At 38.9% G+C, this 21,788-nt stretch overlaps 1 protein-coding gene across 7 annotated transcripts in view; it reads left to right on the forward strand.

Annotated features, from left to right (window-relative positions):
* efemp1 (EGF containing fibulin extracellular matrix protein 1) overlaps positions 1-21,788 on the forward strand; it is a 59,045-nt gene that overhangs the window by 8,832 nt on the left and 28,425 nt on the right. The window contains exons 1-5 of one of the 7 annotated variants that reach the window (XM_083532918.1): positions 477-494; positions 7,035-7,108; positions 10,970-11,057; positions 11,306-11,351; positions 12,504-12,782. In XM_083532918.1, coding sequence (XP_083389044.1) covers positions 492-494; positions 7,035-7,108; positions 10,970-11,057; positions 11,306-11,351; positions 12,504-12,782 — 490 coding nt within the window. In that variant the 5' untranslated portion in view covers positions 477-491. The other 6 variants (XM_083532920.1, XM_083532917.1, XM_083532923.1 and 3 more) reach the window with 6 other exon arrangements.

A 21,788-nucleotide genomic window follows, 5' to 3' on the forward strand; every position in this document is an offset into this window, starting at 1 on the left:
AACATCTTCCCATAAAAGTGGAGGTTGTTGTAACAGCTAATGAGAATTAAATGTAGGGATAGGATGCTCAGAAAGGACATACAAATCTCGTGGTCTGGTGTCCACAAACTTTTGTTAATATAGTGTATTTGTAGTGAACTTAATAGGTTGTACTGACATTATTCCCAAAGTAGCCACAGGATGGAGCTGTAGTTTAGGCCAAGATCTATTAAATATGTATTCAGAATATTTCTAGCAGTTATGCAGTTGTTAAGAAAGACCTAAACAAACGGTTCTGTGTGATGCGTATATAATTTTATCTCCCATTTTTTTGAGACAGGAAAAAGACAAGATGACCTTTAGGGCCTGCATCAAGCTTGAGGACACGCTCCAACCACGAGGCACTTGTTCACCAATCAATATCTCCATCTAAAACCGAGGAAATTATTCAAATTGCATTTACATTAATGATTTTCTTTTTTTTTATGGTAATTTAGGTGAGCAGATGTTTCATGGTAGGCATGCATGGAATTGATTTATCTTGAAGAGTTCATCTCATGTCTTGTCAAAATGGCATTATTGATTTCATTGAATTAGTAGCCTGAAACCTGGAATTCAATAGCTTTTAAACCTCTGACTGACAGTTGTGATTCTGCATCATTAGCATTTTATATCAAATGTCAGTTCTTTACTGTTCTAACCATACAGATCTTTACGCATCATATATTACATTCCATCACATATTTTAGTTATAGAATAAGAATAAACAGTATAGTAGAGTCATGTGGTTATTATTATTATTTTTTAGCCTTTACGATTTTTTTATTACGATTATGCTTTTCAGTTTACCACGGCTGTAAAGAGGGTTTGCTGAGCTAACATCACCTACCTGTCAGCTACAACTTCTTTATTTCTATTGAGTGGGAAATATTTGAGGCTGATCTGAAGTTTTCTGGGAAAATCTCTTTGTTGTTATGTAACTATACATACAAAGCTCTATGTCTTCCTGACTTCATGGTATCCTTAGAGTCTTCAGCATAAAGTTAGGTGATGTAGCTTTTTTTTTTTGTCAATTTGAATGTCAGACCCCTACATTTGTCTCTATAAGTTTACCCCAAATGAGCAAGCCAGTGGAGACAGTGGCAGGGAAAATCTTCCATGAGAAGGTATGAGGACAAATTCTTGAGAGGAGCCAGACACAAAAGGGAACCCATTCTCATCCGGGTGACACCTAATGTCCATTCGTTACTGTTTTTTTGTACTTGGTTTGATAATAAGTGAGAATGCCTAGCCTTGCATTTGCATTAGGGACAGACTGCATAATCTCTGCAGGCAACTGTGTTTGTGATGTTGTGCCACACATTCACCTGGAGAGATTGTGCAGTCAGTCTGCATTTTCTTCCACATGAGAAGAAACATGATCCAGGATCAGCAGGCACTAGAGTGCTTAACATGGTTGGGTTAAAGCGCTACCAATTTCTATATACGAGTGGTTGTCTAGTGTTTTTCCTGAATGACAGAGATAGCAGGTCTCTTAAAGTATAAGTATAAGTTAACGCTTATTTCTATATGCATTATAATAACCGCCACTCTTCTGGAAAAAGGTTCCACTAGATTTTGGAGTGTGCTTGTGGAGGTTTCTGCTCATTCAGCCACAAGAGTGTTAGTAAAGTCAGGTACTGATGTAGGTGAGGATTCGGGTGCACTTAGTGTTCCAAATAATCTCAAATGTGTTCAATAGAGTTGATGTCAGAGCTTTATAGCAGAAGAGCTTCCACTTCAAGCCACATAAAGTGAACTTTATGAAGCTGGCTTTGTATCACAACCCGAAGGCATCAATTACAATTGATTGTACAATGGAGGTACAATTGTGTGCCTCCAACTTTGGGCAAGAACCACTTATGGTTGGAGGAATCAGATGTCCCAATACTATTGTTCATAGAATGTAACAGCTTTGCACAAAGCCAGATGTACTGTAGATTGTGAGAATACATAAAGAGGAAACATTACTAGACTCATAAGAACTCTTCAGGTTGATACGTGGAGAACTTGTTTTCACATCCAAGTGAATCAGTACTCAGTCAGTTCATTTAATTGTAAGTATGTTGGAGACAAGTGTCCTGGGATGAACAAAGCATAGTCGTTATGATTTCAGGAGCACTTTTTAGGTCTGAATCTACAGAATATCATTAAGATATATCCACTGAAAGGTGAGTCTTAAGCATAATATATTTGCCTGGTAAGCTACACTATATGTGACCAAAAGTATACACCTGACCAATCACATCTCTATTTCTATCTCAGTCTAGTTTTGGTGGCTCTTTTGCTTGTATAATAAGCTTCACCCTCCTGGAAGACCTTCCACTAGATGTTGGGGAATGGCCCAACCAAGTCAGGGCTCTACAGCAGACCACTCAAATTCTACACCAGACTTGGCAAACTGTGACTTAATGGAGCTCGCTGTGTTCTCAGGAAAAGTATCATACTGAGACAGGTTTGGGCCTGTTAGTTCCAGTGAAGGGAAATGGTAACGCTTCAAAGGCATTCTATACAATTGTGTGCTTTCAAGAGTTTTTGGTATGACGGTCAGTTATCACATAATTTTGGCCATGTAGTGAATTAGCACAAGTTTATGACTCTTCTAGTAACTTTACTCAGTGTACCGGGGTCACATTTTGTCTGTTACTGCTTACTGTCTCACACAGTGGTGGACAGTAATGAAGTAAATGCATATCTGTACTTTACTGAAGTATTTCTATTTGGAGAGACTTTACTTAATTTATGTTTTCTTACTTCTACTCAAGACTGCTAAATCAGTCGTTCCTTTTTATTTGAGTGTATAAAAACTGAACTGGTCAAGCGACTAATCAGGATAGAGCCGCTTGCATCTACTTAGCTACTCGCCACAACATTTGTGGCCTTATTTGCATGATTTTGTTTATTAAGTAGTTGAAAAGAAGATTTTCGGCTCATGATCATTTTAAAAGATAGCAATCAGTGTTTGACTTATTAATAGACTTCAAGAGTAACATTAAAGTCTTTTCACAAACTGAGTTGATTAAGCAAAAATAATAATAGAAACATTACAAGTATAATAAATCAAAGTACTTTGGATACTTAAGTACATTTAAAGGCAAATACTTTTGTATTTTTACTCAAGTGAAAGTATAAGGGGAGCACTTTTACTCTTACTGAAATCATATTTTATCCAGTGTATCTCTAGTTTAACTCAAGTACATGGTTTGTGGACTTCGTCCACCACTGCTTCCACATTATTTGTGGTGTGGAAGCCACTTTGCTCCCCAAGGCTGTACCACTTAAATGTCAAATGCTGCACAAATTGTATTAAACATATATCGTGAGTCATACATCAACACCAAAAGGTCTTCTAAAGTGGAGGAAACTCCAAATAAGTCCATCAGTCTGAAGATCCAACAATAAGTAGCATCTTGCTACAGAGAGATCAGTCTTTAGAGTAGAACCTGTGAGACAAAGCAGTATGCACACAAAATTAACAATACTTTTGTGATACTAAGGACCCCAGACACAGATGGCAGGGTAAATGACTACAAAATCACATTACATGCCAACAACAGTGACCCCTGTCTCCCTGACATGTTCCGAACAACACACGAGTATGCAAGTCCACGCCCAACCCTGAGGAGCAGGTGCTACAGCTGATATTAGGAGGACACTACCCATGGAAAGCTGTAGGCCTGGATAACATACCAGGGAGCCTGTGTTGACCAGGTGGCAGGTGTCCTCACAGTCATGCTGTGGTCCCTGTGAGCTTCAAAAATACCACTATTGAGGTGTCTCAATGATTACCGCCCAGTAGCACTGACTTCCATCATAAAGTGCTTTGAGCGTCTAGTCAAGAGGCACATTCACTCTGCTCTGCCCACCTTACTGGATCCACTCCAATTTGCATACTGTTACAACTGCTCCACCGATGACTCTATCTCCTAAACCCTGCACTCTGGTCTCTTACATCCGAACACAAAAGGCACATATGTCAGAATGCTCTTTGTTGACTCCGGCTGAGAATTCAATACATGTATCCCTCAGCAACTGTAAGGAAAACTCTCTCTACTGGGACTCAACACTCCACTCTGCAACTGGATTCTAGACTTCCTGACAGAGAGATCACAGTCAGTCCGCATCGGCAGCAGAACATCAGGAGCCATCGCACTGAACACAGGTGCCCCCCAAGGCTGTGTGCTCAGCCCACTGCTGTTTACTCTTCACACCCACGACTGCACAGCAAATCCAACTTCATCATCAACTTTGCTGATGACACGGCAGCAGTGGGCCTCATCAGCAATGACAATAAAACACCATACAGAGGAGGTGGAACTTCAGGAAAGGGTTGGGTGGCCACCTTCCCCTGTTCATAAGTGGCTCAGTAGTGGAGAGAGTCAGTAGTACCAAGTTTCTTGGTGTACACATCTCTAATGACCTCACCTGGACTACCAACACCAACTCCACTGTGTAGAAAGCCCAACAACGTATTCACTTTCTAAGGAGGCTGAAGAGAGCCAGCCTCCTACCACCAATACTTACCACCCTCTACAGAGGAACTGTGGCGAGCGTCTTGGCCAGCTGCATCACTGTCCGGTTCGAAAACTGCAAAAGCCTCAGAACGCAAGACCCTACAGCGCATAATGAGTGCAGCTAAAATGATCCTCGATGTCTTCCTCCCCTCTATCCCGAACATTTTAAATACACTCTGCATATGCAGAGCCTTTACCATTGTGAAGGATCCCTCTCACCCCTCCCACAGACTTTTAAGACCCTGCTATCAGGCCGGAGGTTCCGAAGCATCAGAACCCATACTACAAGGTTCTGCAACAGTTTCTCCCCCAAGCTGTCAGAGCCCTAAACACCCTGGAGCCACCCATGACCTTGCCTCCTCCTCCTCCTCCTCCTTAAATGTGCAATATGGATTTTAATGGACATAACATGGACATTAACACACACTCGCATTTAGTCGCTTTACTGTGCATCAGAAATGCACATTAGACACTGTAGCACATTGCAACACACTGGACACACACTTTACTTACCTCTGTTCTTACGTTACTTACATTTCAACCTCATATTTATCACATCTACCTCGTATTCATCTCACCTTAACTCTGCTATTTTTAATGTTTACTGCTGTTTTACTCTCCATGCACCTTGGTCTGTAGAAATTGCATTTTGTCCTTCTGTATACTGTGTATATGGAAGAATGACAATTAAACTTGAGTTGAGTAGAGTTTAGATGAAGTAGTAAAGAATCTGTATTCGCAACAATTTTCCAAAGAAGAAGAAAATTAGTCCCTTTGGTTCAGGTCCTCTTTGTCCCGGTGCTGCCAAAAACTTCTGGGAACTAATGTGACAGTATAACTTTTACAAGGCTACATGTGCTCTCAGTCTGATTTTAGAGGAGTCTATGAGCAGTGGTGTACCCTTGCTAAAGCTCTCTTTTTTTTAAACATCTTTTACAATAGGTGCTGGGATTGGGCTAAACATGGTTGCTTGTCGGCCGTGTAAAAGTGAATTCAAAAACGTATTAATTTAAAGTCAATGTCATTGTGGTTGCATAAACGTATTGCTCTAGCGGTCTTTCCATTCACTTGTTTGTTGCTCTTTTTATGTTTTTCATGTTAGCATGGAAGGATCGATGATTGAAAAGAAAAGAAAAGAAAAGAAAAAACTGTAGGGAGTCAAGAGCTTTCAGATGCTGATGATACTGCATCAGGAACTGATTGGATGTTGCAGAAAGACCATCAGTCCTTGATGCATTGCCTTCAGCATCGAAAGAGACACCATCCATGAAAGAACATGAAGGACATATTTTGCCTGCAGTCCTTTCTGTCCACCATCAAAGATAATCGACGTAAGCTATATGCATGAAGCTGACTTGAAAATAAAATAATGATATGTAAAATTGTGCAGGTGGGTTGATTTCTTTTCTTTCAAAACACCACGATTGATAGCTCATGGTCTACGTACTTTTTCATCTGTTTGTATATTACATTTAATTAATTAATTTATTAAAATTAAAATGACAGCTTATTGGAAAAAATTCTGAACGTTTTATTTTGGAAAATTCCCGGATTCTCTCCTCCACATCTGTTTATGACTCACTCTTGATGCATGTCATGATGCCTCGGTCACATGTCTTACCTCCTCCATCCACTACCTTCTTTAAGGGGCTGCTCCAGCCGCTAACACATAATGCATTACTGCTAAATTCAAACCCCCAAGTGAGCAAAATGAACAAAAAACAACACAGTGGATTCATGTTTGTTATTATATTTGGAAAATACCAGTTTTTACGCCGGTCGCATTATATTTTTTGTTGTATTTATTCGCCACACCTTAAAGGCCGGTCCGTGAAAATATTGGCAGACAATAAACCGGTCCATGGCGCAAAAATGGTTGGGGACCAAGAATCTACAGGGTATAAGTACTAGATGTGATTTGTATCTTTTTGCACCAAATGAAGCTGCTCCACATGTAAGTTAATTAGCATCTTGCCATATGCCAGGTGTTTGACATCAGTTAAGGACATGGCTGCAGATTGCTTTACTATTTTGTCTTTTATTTTTCGACCGACTTGTTTGATTTGTGTTTCATTCTGGCATGTTGTGTTGCAGGTTGTTGTGTTGTTCTTAGTTAATGTTGTACAATTTGATTTGTATTTTAGAAAATAAAATCTCACATAACTGTTTTTGGCTTTTCACTAAAGTGTGTCTTGGTGTTTAGGACTAGGGCATCTTTAAGCCTACGTATAATATGAGTCAATTTTACTCAGGTCATATTGAAATTAGAGACTAGTAACATGTACAAGTTTGCAGTAAGGTATCTATACTTTAACTCGAGAGTGAGTACTCTTTACACCTCTGCAATTACACCCTCATCATCACCACAGATTGAAAGGACTCTCATTCACTCAGCTCACAATGATGTAATATGTTTATTTGGCTTTACTCTTTACTAAGCCTTTGGTTCTGTTTTCTGCTCTGTTTCTTCCCAGTTGTTTACCTTCTTGTTGTTTTGGCTAGTCTCTGTTATTTGCTGATCCAGTGCTGCTTCGAGCCGTTCGGCACCTCTGGAGGCTTAAATGCAGTTACGCAGGGTAAGAAGGCAAAGCAATGTGGCAAGCATACTCCTGTGCCCACACATGACTACTAACCGTTGCCATATGCATTCCTTTTATCCGGGCACTAAGCCAAGTGCAGCAGATGTTCATCAAATAAAAACCATCTTGTAAACACTGTGAGGTTTAAGAGGGTTTAACATCTGGCAGGCAGTGTGTCCGTCAGTAGATATTAAACTGTGCTTTATTGTAAAATCGGATCATTTATTTTATGAATAATGATAGACGTGCGGAGCTATAAACGTGTTTCCTGATCGCAGATTCTGTGATTAGCGTACAACTTGGTTCGAATTTAAAGAGCGCACGCCACGGTCAGTCACGTAGGCACGCACCAGAAGGAAAAACGCTGCTCGTGTTTGAATGAACTTCAAAGAATTCGGTGGGATTACCGGGAACAATTGTTATCCATTGTGTGCATGCTTACAAATTGACGAATTCCGGAATGCAAACGAAAAAATGTTGGATGCACAGAACCAGATATTGATATTGTAGGACATGGAACATTCGCAGAGTAATGCTGCACTCGTTGTACAAACACAATGTTTCATGATGTAGATAAACAACTGAGCTATCCAGAGTTGTGAAGATGACCCAAAGCCAATGTGTGTTCGCTTTCTCAGGCTGAACAAGCACAGATCCATCAGAAGTCTATCAGTCATAAAGAAAACACTGGGAAATGTGGGCGATTCAGCCCTTTTAATGTTGAAATAATAACCTATTTCAATTGGGTGAGAAGGGTATGCTGTCTTCCAGGAGTCCATCATTTTTTGCATTTACTGTGTACCAGTAACTAACGCCACACATCTATTTTCCAGACTGTCACAATCTGTCACAGACAGTTTTCCAGACTGTCACAATCACAAACTCGTAAAACGTTCAGGAGGATGAACAAACAGCAGCAATCTATCCTAACTGATCATGGGACTACCAGAAAGATGTAGTGCTATTGTAGTGTTCTGGGTATAAAGGGTAAGAAGGTGGTACAGCCCACAGGACTAAGTAGACTTGAAAAGGAAAACAAGTGAGAGCAACAATTCTGCATTAGTTGAAACATCTGAGCCTTTTCAAAATAACCAGATGAAATATTGATCTTTTTTCCTGAATAGAGCCCATTTTGCTTGGTTTGGGTAGCATGGATGGATAAAGCATAGCAAGTAGAACCTACTGACATTGTGTCTCTTTGATTACTGATATACTTCAATGCATAGCCTGTTATATGTGCAAAATATCATATGACTGACCTGAAAGTGCATTAAAAAAGGGGAAGGTGAGAAAAAAGAGATTATATCCAAGAATTTGAGGTAAACAAAGCACCAGGTTCTTGGAAAGTCAGTGGGCTTGCTATACTCTGTCTTTGTTTTTACTGGTGAACCAACAAGAACCAAATATTTAGCAGTAAGCTGGCATTAAAGCCTAGGCAAGTCCTAGCTTTTTTTAGTCAGGTTTTGATGAAGAGAGGGAATTCCATTCTGGGACAGGTTTAACATCAGGGGCTGAAAAGTGTTCAAACAGGCTACTCAAGATCTTCCATTCCAGCCATTGTAAACCATATCTACCTACATGGAGCTCACTTTGTGAAAAGTGGTATTGTCAAGGGAAAGGGAAAATATAATGCTAATGCATCCATATATCCTTTTGGAAAAGTCAACTGTCCCAATACTTTTGGAGCACCCTATGATGGACTTCACCAGGTAGCATTTTTCTTCTTCTATGTTGTCAGATATAATATGATATGACAAAACAACAGATAATTCAATAGTGAACAATAAACATAAGACTAATATAATGATATTCAATGAGAAAATGGCAAGAAATGAAACATCTAATGGAATTCTATTAAATTGGCAATATCTTCATTTAACAATATGGCTTCCAAACTCGTTTACCAGCGGCTTCTAAAATGACATTTTCATTTTGTGGCAAGAAAAAAGATGATGAGATGGTGAACCAGAACCGGAACCAGACACAAAAGAATACATTCCTCATCTGGGTACCACCTAATATCCATTCATTATATTTCCATTATTGTTGAGGTGTACTGTTCAATGATGGGTTGAACTCTTCATGCAAGTTGCAGTCCTAAGCCATTGTGTATTTTCTTTATTTAAAGCTTTCTTCTTCATACCATCTTAGGAAGTTTTTCCTCACCTCAGTTGCGACTGACTGTTATATGGACTAACATGAAATCAACATGTATATTTGTAATCTAATTCTCTAAAGCTGCTTTAGGACAATGTCCATTGTTAGGAGCGCTATACGAGTTGAATTGAATTGACACAGGACCTTAAAGTTACTCATACTTTTAATGAGGCAGTTCTGTGTTGCTTAGAGCAGCTTTAAATCACATTGAGCTTAGCCTGTGTTTCGGGTTAACTCAATCTCTTGTAGAAAAGGAAAACCGATTTTTCATGCAATTATGCAATGAATTTATGCAATGACTTTGTGCCCCAGGTGTTATGGTATAATTAATGCCGAATAATAATAATAATAATAATAATAATAATAATAATAATATGTGATAGAAGAGTATCTGTGAGAGTGAAAGGGAAAGTTTATAGGACTGTGGTGAGACCGGCGATGTTGTATGGTTTAGAGACAGTGGCATTGAGTAAAAGACAGGAGGTGGAGCTGGAGGTAGCAGAGCTAAAGATGTTGAGGAGTGATGAGGATGGACAGGATTAGACATGAGTTTATTAGAGGGACAGCAGATGTAGGACGATTTGGAGACAAGGTGAGGGAGGCGAGATTGAGATGGTTTGGACATATGCAGAGGAGGGACACGGGGTATATCAGTAGGAGAATGCTAAGGATGGAGATACCTGGAAGGCGGAAAAGAGGAAGACCAAGGAGGAGGTTTATGGATGTGGTGAGGGAAGACACGCAGGTAGTTGCGTTAAAAGAAGCTGATGTAGAGGACAGGGGGGTATGGAGATGGATGATCCGCTGTGGCGACCCCTAATTGGAGAAGCCAAAAGAATAATCATCATCATCATCAGCACCACCAGGTAAGGGAAAAGGTGGTGGCTAAGTCATTGGACTCTGGACTGAAAGGTTCAAATTGAGTTTAGCACCAACCAAGCTGCCACTGCTGCCCTTGAGCAATGCCCTTAAATTATCATCATCATCATCATCATCATCATGAACCTGTAGATGGAGCCATAGTCTAGATGTTTTTCCTATTAAAACAGGCAGTGATTCCGATTAAGCCCGGTGATAGTTTACAGGAGAACCTGTCCGCACCGCCTCCTGTTCTCCCCCCTATTACCCCCAGCACCCCACCCCTATCTCTCACTCCTGCCCCCCCACATGCATTCCGGGTGTTCTCCATGATCACGAGCTCCAACGCACCAATTCTTCTCGCCGTTCCAGCAAGCAGCATCCGCATCGCGCAGGCGTCTCTCTCTCACACACACTCACACACACACACTCACACACACTCACACACAAGGCACCGGGTACAGGTAATGCCAGGTAAGGACTTGATCACCTCTTCTGCACCTCCAGGTCCGGGGCAGGTGATGCGGCCACGTGCTAAAAGTTGTTTCCATATAGGCTCCGGTGTACGTAGAGTGTTGTTACGTAATAACTTTACTGTCGTAATTGTTTGGTAATTGTTTCATAAACGTATACCGTATTGCAGTGTGCGTCATATAGGGGGGATTTGAGCTGCTTCTGTAGTTGGAGGACGTGTCAGTACTCGTTCATCATCTTCCAGAGAGGTGTAATAACGGCTATTACACGGGCTCTAGACTGAGAAAGAAAGAAAAAAAACAGCAAAAATATTTAAACAATTATATATATATATATGTGTGTTTATCATTGAATTAATTTTTTTTGCAGATCATCGACCATGCCTGGAATCTACATGATAATGGCCATGTTGGCCCAAGTCATTGCGCAGGAACCTGATGAACCCATCACCTACACTGCAAGTGTTTTTTAATTATAATTGTATTATTCTTATTCATATTATTTTGTCAATGTGCTTGACTAGACCTATTAAGCAAATCACCGCTTTCCTGCTTTGAGTACTATAATCATAGCCCGGTAAAGTCCTAAAGAAAACAAACAAACGTGTTATTCGCCTTTGAATTATTATTACACCCTATTTATGGATGAGGGGATTCAAAACAGGTCACAACTCGCCATGTATTGTCTCCTTCTCTTCTCTTACAGTGCACGGATGGCTATGAGTATGATCCCGTCAGACAAGTGTGCAAAGGTATGAGGTACCTACAGTACAAAACATCTGAGACATGTAAAAAAAAAAAAAAAAAAAAAAAAAAGGATTGTTTTAGGCCAAAAGTGTACGACGTTAAACGGATGAGAATCGCACGTTCCTCTTCTTCCTAATGTTGTGTGACAAGCTTGTAGGCATAAATTAAACCGTTTTTATTTTGCGCAAACATTTTTATTTGTGTAACAGATGCTTTGTGATTACGTCCATTATACAAATACATTCAATTAAATGGAATGTATTAAATGCCAGCTCAATTTGAGCCTAAGGAAGAATTGAATAGAGAAAAAAATACCATTAGATTCATAGTTCTAGGCAGACAACCAAGGAATCTGCCTCAGACCTGTTGGAGATGATAATATGGCTTTTTTTCCCCCCTGCTGCATCTGTACAGTAAAAGCTTTCATGCCCTCTGCAAAGGTTTTTGACTAATTACAGTCATTTTCCCAAATGAAAAGATCTTGCAAGCTTGCTACGATGTAGCATAAGTGACGTGCAAAAAAAAAAAAAAAAAAAAAAAAGGAAAAAGTAAGCTGCAAGTAAATGAGATCAGAGCATTAAAAACTCTATGGTTGGTTTGTGGAAACCTGACCATCAGATTTGTATATGCATTTTGAACATATAGCAGTAGAATAACCTCCACTCTTCTGGGAGGATGTTCTAGTAGATTTTGGAGTGTGTCTGTGGAGATTTATGTCCATTCAGCCACAATGTAGGTGAGGTGAGGAGGCCTGGGGTGCAGCTCCATTTCATAGCAAAGGTGTTTAATAGGGTTAAGGTCAGAGCTCTATAGCAGGCTACTAAAGATCTTCTACTCCAACCTATATAAATCATATTTTTATGGAGCTGGCTTTGTGCACAGGGGTATTGTCATACTGGATCAGGTTTGGGTCTTCTTGTTCAAGTGAGGGAAAGATTTTATGCTACCACATCCAAAGACAATCCAATACAATTGCCATTCAGATTTGCGATAACAATTTGAAGAAGAACGGCATATGGTAGGAAAAGTCAGGCCTCCCAATTCATTTCTCCATACAGTGCATTCTTCATACCTGCATAAATACCAGTAACATTTTGAGCTCCAGCAGTTTACATGCCCTTTACTTATTGCCTCTTACCTTTCTCTTTTCCCAACAGACATTGATGAGTGCGCCATCGTTCCCGATGCCTGCAAAGGGGGCATGAAGTGCTATAACCACTTCGGCGGATACCTCTGTCTTCCACAGAATGCTCAAATCTTTGTAAGCCGAGGAGACGAAACGGTACAGCCGACTGAACCGAGTCCCACAAACCCTCGTGTCCCTCCGATTGTAAACCCTGCAGCAGGAAACCTGCCTGACCGTCGAGTTTCTGGTTCATACAGGAACATGCACTGCTCACCTGGTTTCACTTTGGATGAGCAGAATTACTGCAAAGGTAGGATTTTTTCCAGCATCCATCTAGCACAAGGAGGGATATCTACTACATTATAATACAAATATATAATTTAATATACATTTTTTACCTCATAAGCATTAAGGCCGTAGAAATCATATTAGCTGTACAATAAAGATGCTATCCAGGCTTACATGTATGTAATAAGTATGTGCAATGTGAATTTCCAGTTCTGTTCACTCACTGGCCACTTTATTAAGAGCATCTGTAAACCTACTGCCTTTTGTTGTTTATTATATTCGCCAATTAGGTGGCAGTGTGTATAAAATCATTCAAATATGGGTCGAGAGCTTTAGTTAACATTCGCTGCGAATGTTAAAATGTCTAAAAAATTTTATTTCGGTGACCATAGTATGGTTGAGATGCTGGTCCGAGCAATCTCTCCACTGCAGGTTTGTGGTTGAAAGTCTCATGTTGTGAGGTGGTGATGGAAGGATCGGATCATTTTAGTGACTTGGTTCTTTGAATCACGTTCATCGAAATAAACAAATCTTATTTTGAGATATTTCGTTCATTTCGTTTCTTTGATCAGAAATAAAATGAAATGTTATATTTTCGATACGCAGATCCACCAACACGTCTATATACGTCAATGACATGTTTACAATGACTATAGTGCCAATAATTGATATATATATATATATATATATATATATATATATATATATATATATAAAAGAACAAACGACTCAGACCTGAGGACTCATGATGAACTACTCAATTCTGTTTCCTGTGTAATACACTGCATAGCATCACGTGATAATAGAACGAATGAGTCGAGAGATAAACTACTCAATTCTGTTTTTTTGGGATGCTTTGTTTATGCGTCGTCCAGTAGAAAAAGAAGGAATCACTCTTTGAGACGACTCGTTTTCATTAAAGACTCGTTCAGAATGAACTAATTGTTCATGAAAGATCAGTCACTCATGTGTAATGAAAAGTACCTCAGAATGCATCAAGAACACATCAAACCTTAAGGCAAAAGGACTAAAGCTGTACCATAGCACAGCAAAAACATTTCATTTCCCTAAACAAAGGAATCTAAAATCGAAAGGAAAAAAAGTTTAATAAATCTCAGTTTCTGCTGTTCCATGCTGATGGCACGGTCAAAAGTTGTCTTCAAAAGTATGAATCTATGGATTCAACCTGCCTTGTGTCAGCATTTCAGCCTGTTGTGTTTGGTGTGAACTTTGAGCTCTGTAATACAAATTTAACGTTGTTTGAATGCCACAGCCAATCTGTTGCAGTCAACTGTTGCTGACCATGCTTTATATGGCCACAAAATATTCATCTGATCTATTTTCAATAGAGTGCCAATGAGATGAAATGAAACAGATGTTTAGCAGCATGAATGTCTCAAAGTAATGGTTCCAATCTCTAGCAGTAGATGAACTACATTCAGCAGTTAAGCATACAGAGGTCATAAGCATATAGGCAGGGATGGGCAGTATTTATGATACATGTATTGTAAATATAAAATAGGATTTTGTCATTTGTATTTGCTAGGGTTGAGAAAATGGCTTTATTAAAATACTTTCTTTATTAAAATACCTCAGCGTTTTGTATTTTTGTAGTTTTTAAATACTGTAAAATACTTTGTAAGAAGTCTACATGAAGACATTATCCAAATGATTGGTGCCTACTCAGTATTTTGCCCAGACTTGTTGAGATCAGAACAGAAATTGGTCCGTATGGAAGGAGTTGGTGAAGGGAAGAAACATGCAGCCTGCCAGCTTTTAAGTAGGTGTCCAATGATTAATAAATAAATATTTGATTGGCAAATATTGTACCATAATTGAAGTAGCTGTTTTGTAGGATCATAATTTTTTATACCACTGCATGAATGACTGCCAGACACATAATATATTATCATATTTATGATTAGTTAGAAGCTAGTACATGCGCCATCACTTGTCTTGTTATGAATGATTTGTATGTCATTATGTCAGTGTTGCTGAGGTCCTTCATTACCAAACACTAAGTAACTAAATTAGGATACAATTATGAATCATTCGCAAACTGTTCAACATTGAACGCTTGGTTATTTTTAAAACAAACCTTCATCTGGGAGATCACAGGGAAATGTATGGGAATATGTGATCTGTTAACTGCATATGTTAGGTTTATTGCGTGACTCAGAACCAGAGAAAAGCTGTTGCTATCAAACATTGTTTACTTAATCAGCTAAATCAGTGTAATAGTGAAGGATCAGATCAAATAGGTCAACTGATTAACGGTGGGGGAAGAAATTTCGTGTTTCCCTGTAAAAGCATTTTTTTTTTTTTTTTTTTTTTTAAATATAAAAATGTGTTTTTTTGCTACATGGTGTGGCTGCTGTATTTTGTAGTTTTATTTTGATACACTGAAAGTAAAGGTACAATGAAATACCTTTTGATGTATCTTTTCCCAACATTGCATATGGGTTAATATGTTCATTGCTGTAGCCTAGCATTATAATCAAAATGGAAGGAATCTGTATGTGCTTGAGCTAGTGTATTTACATATCCCAGCTCTACACTGATCAGGCATAACATTATGACATTATAACATTATGAGCATTATGATAACACTGATTATCTCTTCATAATTGCACCTGTTAGTAGGTGGGATTTATTAGGCAGCAAGTGAACATATTGTCCTCAAAGTTGACGTGTTAGAAGCAGGAAAAATGGCCAATCGTAAGAATTTGAGAGAGTTTGACAAGGGCTAAATTGTGACATCTAGATAACTGGGTCAGAGCATCTCCAAAACTGCAGCTCTTGTGGGATGTACTTCAGTGATCAGTATCTATCAAAAGTGCTTCAAGGAAGGAACAGTGGTGCTCCTGAAGCTGAAATTGCTGAAGAAGTTAATGCTGTTGATGCTCGGCGGGTCAGAACTGTTTTGGCAGCAAAAGGGGACCAACACAATATTAGGCAGATGGTCATAATGTTATGCCTGATTGGTCTTGTGCTCTGAGGTAACTATTTTGCCCCTTGATGTGTAGGAACCAATCCTTGGCCCTGTACAAAATGCAACCATTCTACATAGAAAACACAATCCAGTCTTCCATGAAACACAGACACAAGACCACAAAGTCCTTCAAAGTGCAACATATTGCTTTAGTAATGCAAAACGGAGGACAAAGCATCTAAACGAAAAGAACAACCCGATAAAGAAGCCACCTTTAATGGAGGAGATTTTCTGCCATCGGTTGCCCCAGGTCTCATATTCTCGGCTTGGGTTTGGTGCCCTTTGACAGGAACAGTGCGTGTTCGACGTCTACCATGCGTTCTTGAAAAATAACGACAGCATCGGACATCCTGCGGATGCCGAGTCATGCAGTGCACGATTTGCTCCAGACAATTCCGCCACAACAAGGGCAAATTACAAAGTCGATAGCAGCCCAGCTCAAATGAGCACTGTGATGGATGATGCAGCTGGCATAGTCTTTTTCCTGCTGTGGTCTGTGGTCATCCATTTATGCTTCAACGGTTTATTTTAGTCATAAGTCAGCACCTCACCGGGCATCAAGGCCCTCTTTAATTACATACAGATGAAGAAGCTTTAGAACATAATGGCTCAGTAAGTTCGATCAGGCTAACGGGGTTATAAAAGCGCAGGGGCTGCTTGTGTGTGTGATTTGTGTCCTTCTGAGGGAGGGTCTGGCATCGTGGTCGGTACACAAACGGCTTTTGAGTGCAAACCACAAAGCCAGGCACGTGGGCAAACACATCTGCTGGTCTAACAGTATGATTGAAGCAGTCAGCAAGCTCCCTTTGTCTGTTTCCTTTATTACACCCCATTTTACCACATCAAAAAGACAGCATAAAGGTAGGTCCTGCCTCTAACTTCATTACCCAAAAGTAGGTTTTACAACAAGGGAAGCCAATCAAAATGTACCATAAGAAAATTGGACTCTTGGTTGGCAAGATATGCAGGAGATGTGGGAGACCGAACCACCTTTGTCTTCATTCGGGTATATGCTGTACACCTGGTTTTGCTGTTACAGACAATTATTACACATCTTGCATGAATTCTGTGGTTGTCAGTTAAGACCGGCGTCTTGCAGTGCATAATGTGATGGGCTCACCAGTTCAAGCAGTGCCTGAGATTTTCTGACTGAAAGCTGCTGCTATGATAGTTATCTAATAGCCAGCGAATGAGGCATGGCATGGAATTACACAAAACTCAACAAAACCTGCTAATGGACAGTATATTTTGAATATTACTTCTTGAGTGATGGTGTTATTACAAGGTAGTCATTCACACATTTTGTTCTATAGTGTGTCTAATAAGAAGCCGATAGAATTCTGAAGGTTTTTTTACAAAAAAAAATGTAAACGCTTTGAAACCCTGATCACGACTTTTGAGTTTGAGTTATGAATTACTAAGTATATACTGTAGTCATGATGAAAAATTGCTGTTATAAGCAGCTCATTTCTCCCATTCTGGTTTATAGATGTTGTAAAACAGCAATGAATCCTTGGTTGACCAGCGACATCGGGCCAAAGAACTGAATTATTAGGACCAATAAATTTAGAATCTTGCTCAAAGACCCAACAGTGGTAGCTTGGTAGTGCTGGGATGTGAACTAATGACCTTCCAGTCAGAACTCCAGCATCCTAACCACTGAGCTACCGCTACCCTGCAATAAATGGCTTTGCGCACTTTGGCAAGCGGCGTGAGCCTCTTTGAAAAGAAGAGCACACGGATTATGCAGCTGATACGACCACTAGGCATTCAAGAATAGCAGTGTTAAGATTTATTTTTGTTTCCCATTTTTATTCCATTCTATTCTGTTGTTAATGTAGGATCACAGTCACTATTTTACTGTATAGACATATATCAAAATGAGTTACCATAGTGTAGATTGTGTAGTTCTGTGAATCTATAGAGCATTCGACATCCTACATGAAGTGTACATCTGGAATTAAAAACTTTTTTTTTTTCATGAAATGGGTTTCGTCTTAGTGAGTCATTTTAGAATCACAGAGCCTCGTCTTTGATTTCTCAGGAAATTTGTTTAATCAGAGGTGTGTTGCTTTTGGAGAGCTTTCTTGTGTGCTATTTGTGCTTAACAAGCTTTATATTGTGCTTAGTGTGCCTTCGGGAACAGACACCCACTCTTTCGGTGTTCATAAATGTCTTAATAAAGAAAACACTGGACACCAAATAATGCTTATGCCATGCTTACTTATCATTCCTAAGTGGAAGTTCAGGCCAGAGAAGGATTCATGCTCAGCATTACTTAAACACACTCATGAATATGTGCACATGATTCATTAGGATTATCAGCCATATGCTGAAAAACCTGAAAAGGTTCAGTTTAATCTTGTTTTGAACAATTCAAGGTCAAAATGTATTGCTTTCAGTATAGCTAATAAAAAGGTTTGATTATTCTTACATGTTTTTCAGCATGTACTACTTAAATTCACCCGGAAAGATTTCTCTGTCTTGTTCTGTATAGCTGTGTTTAAAATGAAAGCCTCCTACTCAGCAACCACTTCATCCTAGGGGCGATTTATCGTAGCCGATCCGCCTACGTGGCAGGAACATGCGAAACTTTACATCGACGGTCATCTGATGCCAGGACTGAACCTCACAGCAACCTCACATCACATATTCATGTCTTTGATAAATTGCTATGGACTAATCTTTAATCTTTAAAAGTTTAAAAATAACTGTTTCCATGGCCACTAGTCACGATAGTCATTTATAACTGTATGCAAACTATAACAAGTTTGTGTAGCCTGGAGAAAATTATTGGAGTGATGCACATTATGAGTTTTGTTAGACAGAAATAAATTTTCTTTAGTCAATCATGTCATACTTCTTTATCGGCAACAGTCACACAGAGATCTTCGTGACCTGCTTGGCGTCTACCAGGTCGCTCATAAGGAATTCAATTCAGTTCATTTGTATTTGAAGCGGCTGTATGGATTTTTAGGCTGTAGAGCTCTTAAGGAACAGTTAATAGTCCATTAGTTGAAGCTTTGCCAAAAATGAGTGTAACTGTGAGTTAGAGCATTTTGACATACAGTCTATTTGAATGCCCTATTACCTATTTGGTTAATATTTGGTTGGGTCCAATCGGAGGTGTAAAAAGTACCTGAAAATCATGTTTGAGTAAAAGTGTAAATATCTTACTGCAAACCATACTGAAAAATAAGTCACCAAGTCCAATATGACTTGAGCATGACAGAAAGTATCTTTTCTGAACAGTACTTTACAGTATTTTATTCCTATTGAACATAGGCTCAAATATGCACTAGTCCTCAGCACATCAGTTAGTAAAAAGCCAAAAACAGGTGATTGGTGAGTCTTCAATTTCCTAAAATGCAAATCAAAGTGTACAACACTGCATTAAAAAAACAAAACAAAGTAATAAAGCTATCTTTCAAAAAGGTATCTTCAATTATTAAATTAAATTAAAGTATCATGTTACAAAGTAGAAGAACCATTAGTATTTAATGGACAAATCAAATTAAAGTAAATCATTTTAGATTAATTAAAACCATATTTTCAGTGCTGATTGGTATGTGATGCACCATTCAGAGAGGGGCGATATTGAGCCCTAATGGCGTTTTCAACAAGGATGCAAAATGTAATCGGTAACAATCATTGTCAATTAAAATGTACTGGATAAAACGTATATATATTAAATCATAAATGGATTTGAGTAAAGTGTCAAGGTTGTTTATATCTTTGATACTCAGTAAAATTAGAAAGTAGGCAAAAAATAATTACTTAAGTACAGTAATTAGGTACATTTACTCAAACACTACTGGTGCAATTTATGACCCCCAGCTAGTTGAAGCACCAAGTGTACAGTATATTTAGAATGTACAGTAAATCAGCTGGTTGTTGATGAAACTTTTCACAGATTGCACATTTGAGTGCTATAAACTTCTGTGAGCTGATAAACTGAATGGTGCATAGTTTACTAACAAACGCTTCTGTGCATTCAATATAATGTATGTAATAAATTGAATGTTCTTCCCATTGTTGGAAGCATCTCATGACACCAAGAAGGTTCTAGTAAAGTCTGGGCTTCTCTACATTCAGGAGTCTAATACTACAGATGTTTTCTTGCAGTCATTTATTCTATGAATATTTTTTTAAAGCTAACATCTTCTGGACAAAGAGTTGCAGATGCAAAATTTTTTAGTTGTTTTTGAAAGAAGACAATGTTCTGTGGAACTTAGAAAGAATACCTGTCCCACTTTCCATGCCATATTTCATCCTTGCTCACATTTTGCCCCAAGGACTTAACAGATGTTCACATGAATTGCGACTAACCTGAAGTGGATGAAGCTTCTAAAACACTGTTTTGAAACCTCTAAAAAAGCGAACTGCTCAAGCAGGGACAATTATGTGACCACACAGGGAGCTCAAAAAATGATTCATTTTCATGAATGTTGTTGGCCTGAGGGAATCTATTCTACTAATACAATCCAAATGGGGCTTCGAAGACACTGACAACATCTGTGTTTAGTCAAATATAGAGAAAGATACAATATCATTAGAGGTGGCTACAGCATTAGCTTTGGGTGTTGGGGGTGTTGGGTCCTCACTAGTTGACTTCTTAATCATATAATGCACATTCATTTTCAAATCCCCCTCTCGCCTGTCAATCATAGTTACATGAACCAATTATGGGTCTGTAAGCTTGTGTATGCAGATGAGGAAAGATAAAGGTGATGAAGGTGAGGTACAGTAGAGGTCAACCGATTAATCAGGCCGATTTTTGGCCTTTTTTTAAAAATAAATCTGCATTGGTCGATTGTGCTGCAAATTAGGCCGATTATTAAACAGGCGCCTCTGACACAGTAAACCATCCGAGAACATAACTCTCTCATACCAACAGGTGGCAGTAGTGTCTATTCAGCATCCAAACAGGGAAACCGGAAGAGCTACAACTGTAAATATCTAAAGCAAGCAGCGTTTCCTCCTGCCGCGACCATTACTAACGGATTTGTGTTGCTTTTTTCAATCATGTCTCCTAATTGCAAAGACAAGAATGACAAAAAGCGTGTTCCATTTTTTTCTAATGTGCTCATTCGCCAAGCTAATTAGCCAATCAGAGTTCCCTATGACAAATTTACATGTTGTTACTGACACAACATACAGTAACTTGATTGGTTTTGGATTAGAGGCTCAACCTAAATGCGATTTATTAATCTTAAAATCATACTCGTTTAAATTCCAATTAAAAAAAACAAGACTGCTTGAGAATCTTTTCTGAGCCAGCTTGAATTTGGTCCTTAAGCAGCTTGGATAAAAGCATTTGCCCAAAGGATAATTGATATCCCCCTTTTATTTAACAAGTGTGGCAGAGAAAACCAGGTTCTTGTAGGGTTTTCTGTCCATACAGTATCATAATATTGATTTATGTAACCAGTTTCTAAATGGTTTCCACCAACTTGGAGGCCCAATGCCCATGTGCACAAAGCTGGATTCATAAAAATATTATTTCATGGATTGAAGTGTAAAATCTTGAGTGGCCTTCTATAGACATCTGACCTCAACCCTACTGAACATCTTTGGGATGAATTGGAACACTGACTGCACCCCAGGCTGATGTACACCAGTACCAGGGTGCTACACCAGTACCTGACATTACTAACACCCTTGTGTCTGAATGAGCACATATATCCACAAACACACTCAAACATCCTAGAAGAACATCTTCCCAGCAGAGTGAAGGTTTTTAAAACAGCAAATAAAGACTAAATGTGGGTTGGAAGGCTCAAAAAAACACATTTTTGAATCTTATGGTCAGGTGTCCACAAACTTTTGTTTATGTAGTTTCTAAATTAAAATGGCATGCAATCATTTATTATAAAGTCAGTGTGAAATTTGTCATCACTTTTTTTTTTTCTTAGAACTATCCAAAACTAGTATTTTTTCGCCCATATCTTCGAGTGTGGGTGCTGTAACCAATCAGTTTTAAGTGATTTTAACATTTCTCACCTTTGAAGCCACATGATCTCTAGCATGTTTATA

This window comes from Silurus aristotelis (genome assembly GCF_946808225.1).
Source record: "Silurus aristotelis genome assembly, chromosome: 27".
In the NCBI taxonomy this organism is placed as follows: Eukaryota; Metazoa; Chordata; class Actinopteri; order Siluriformes; family Siluridae; genus Silurus; species Silurus aristotelis.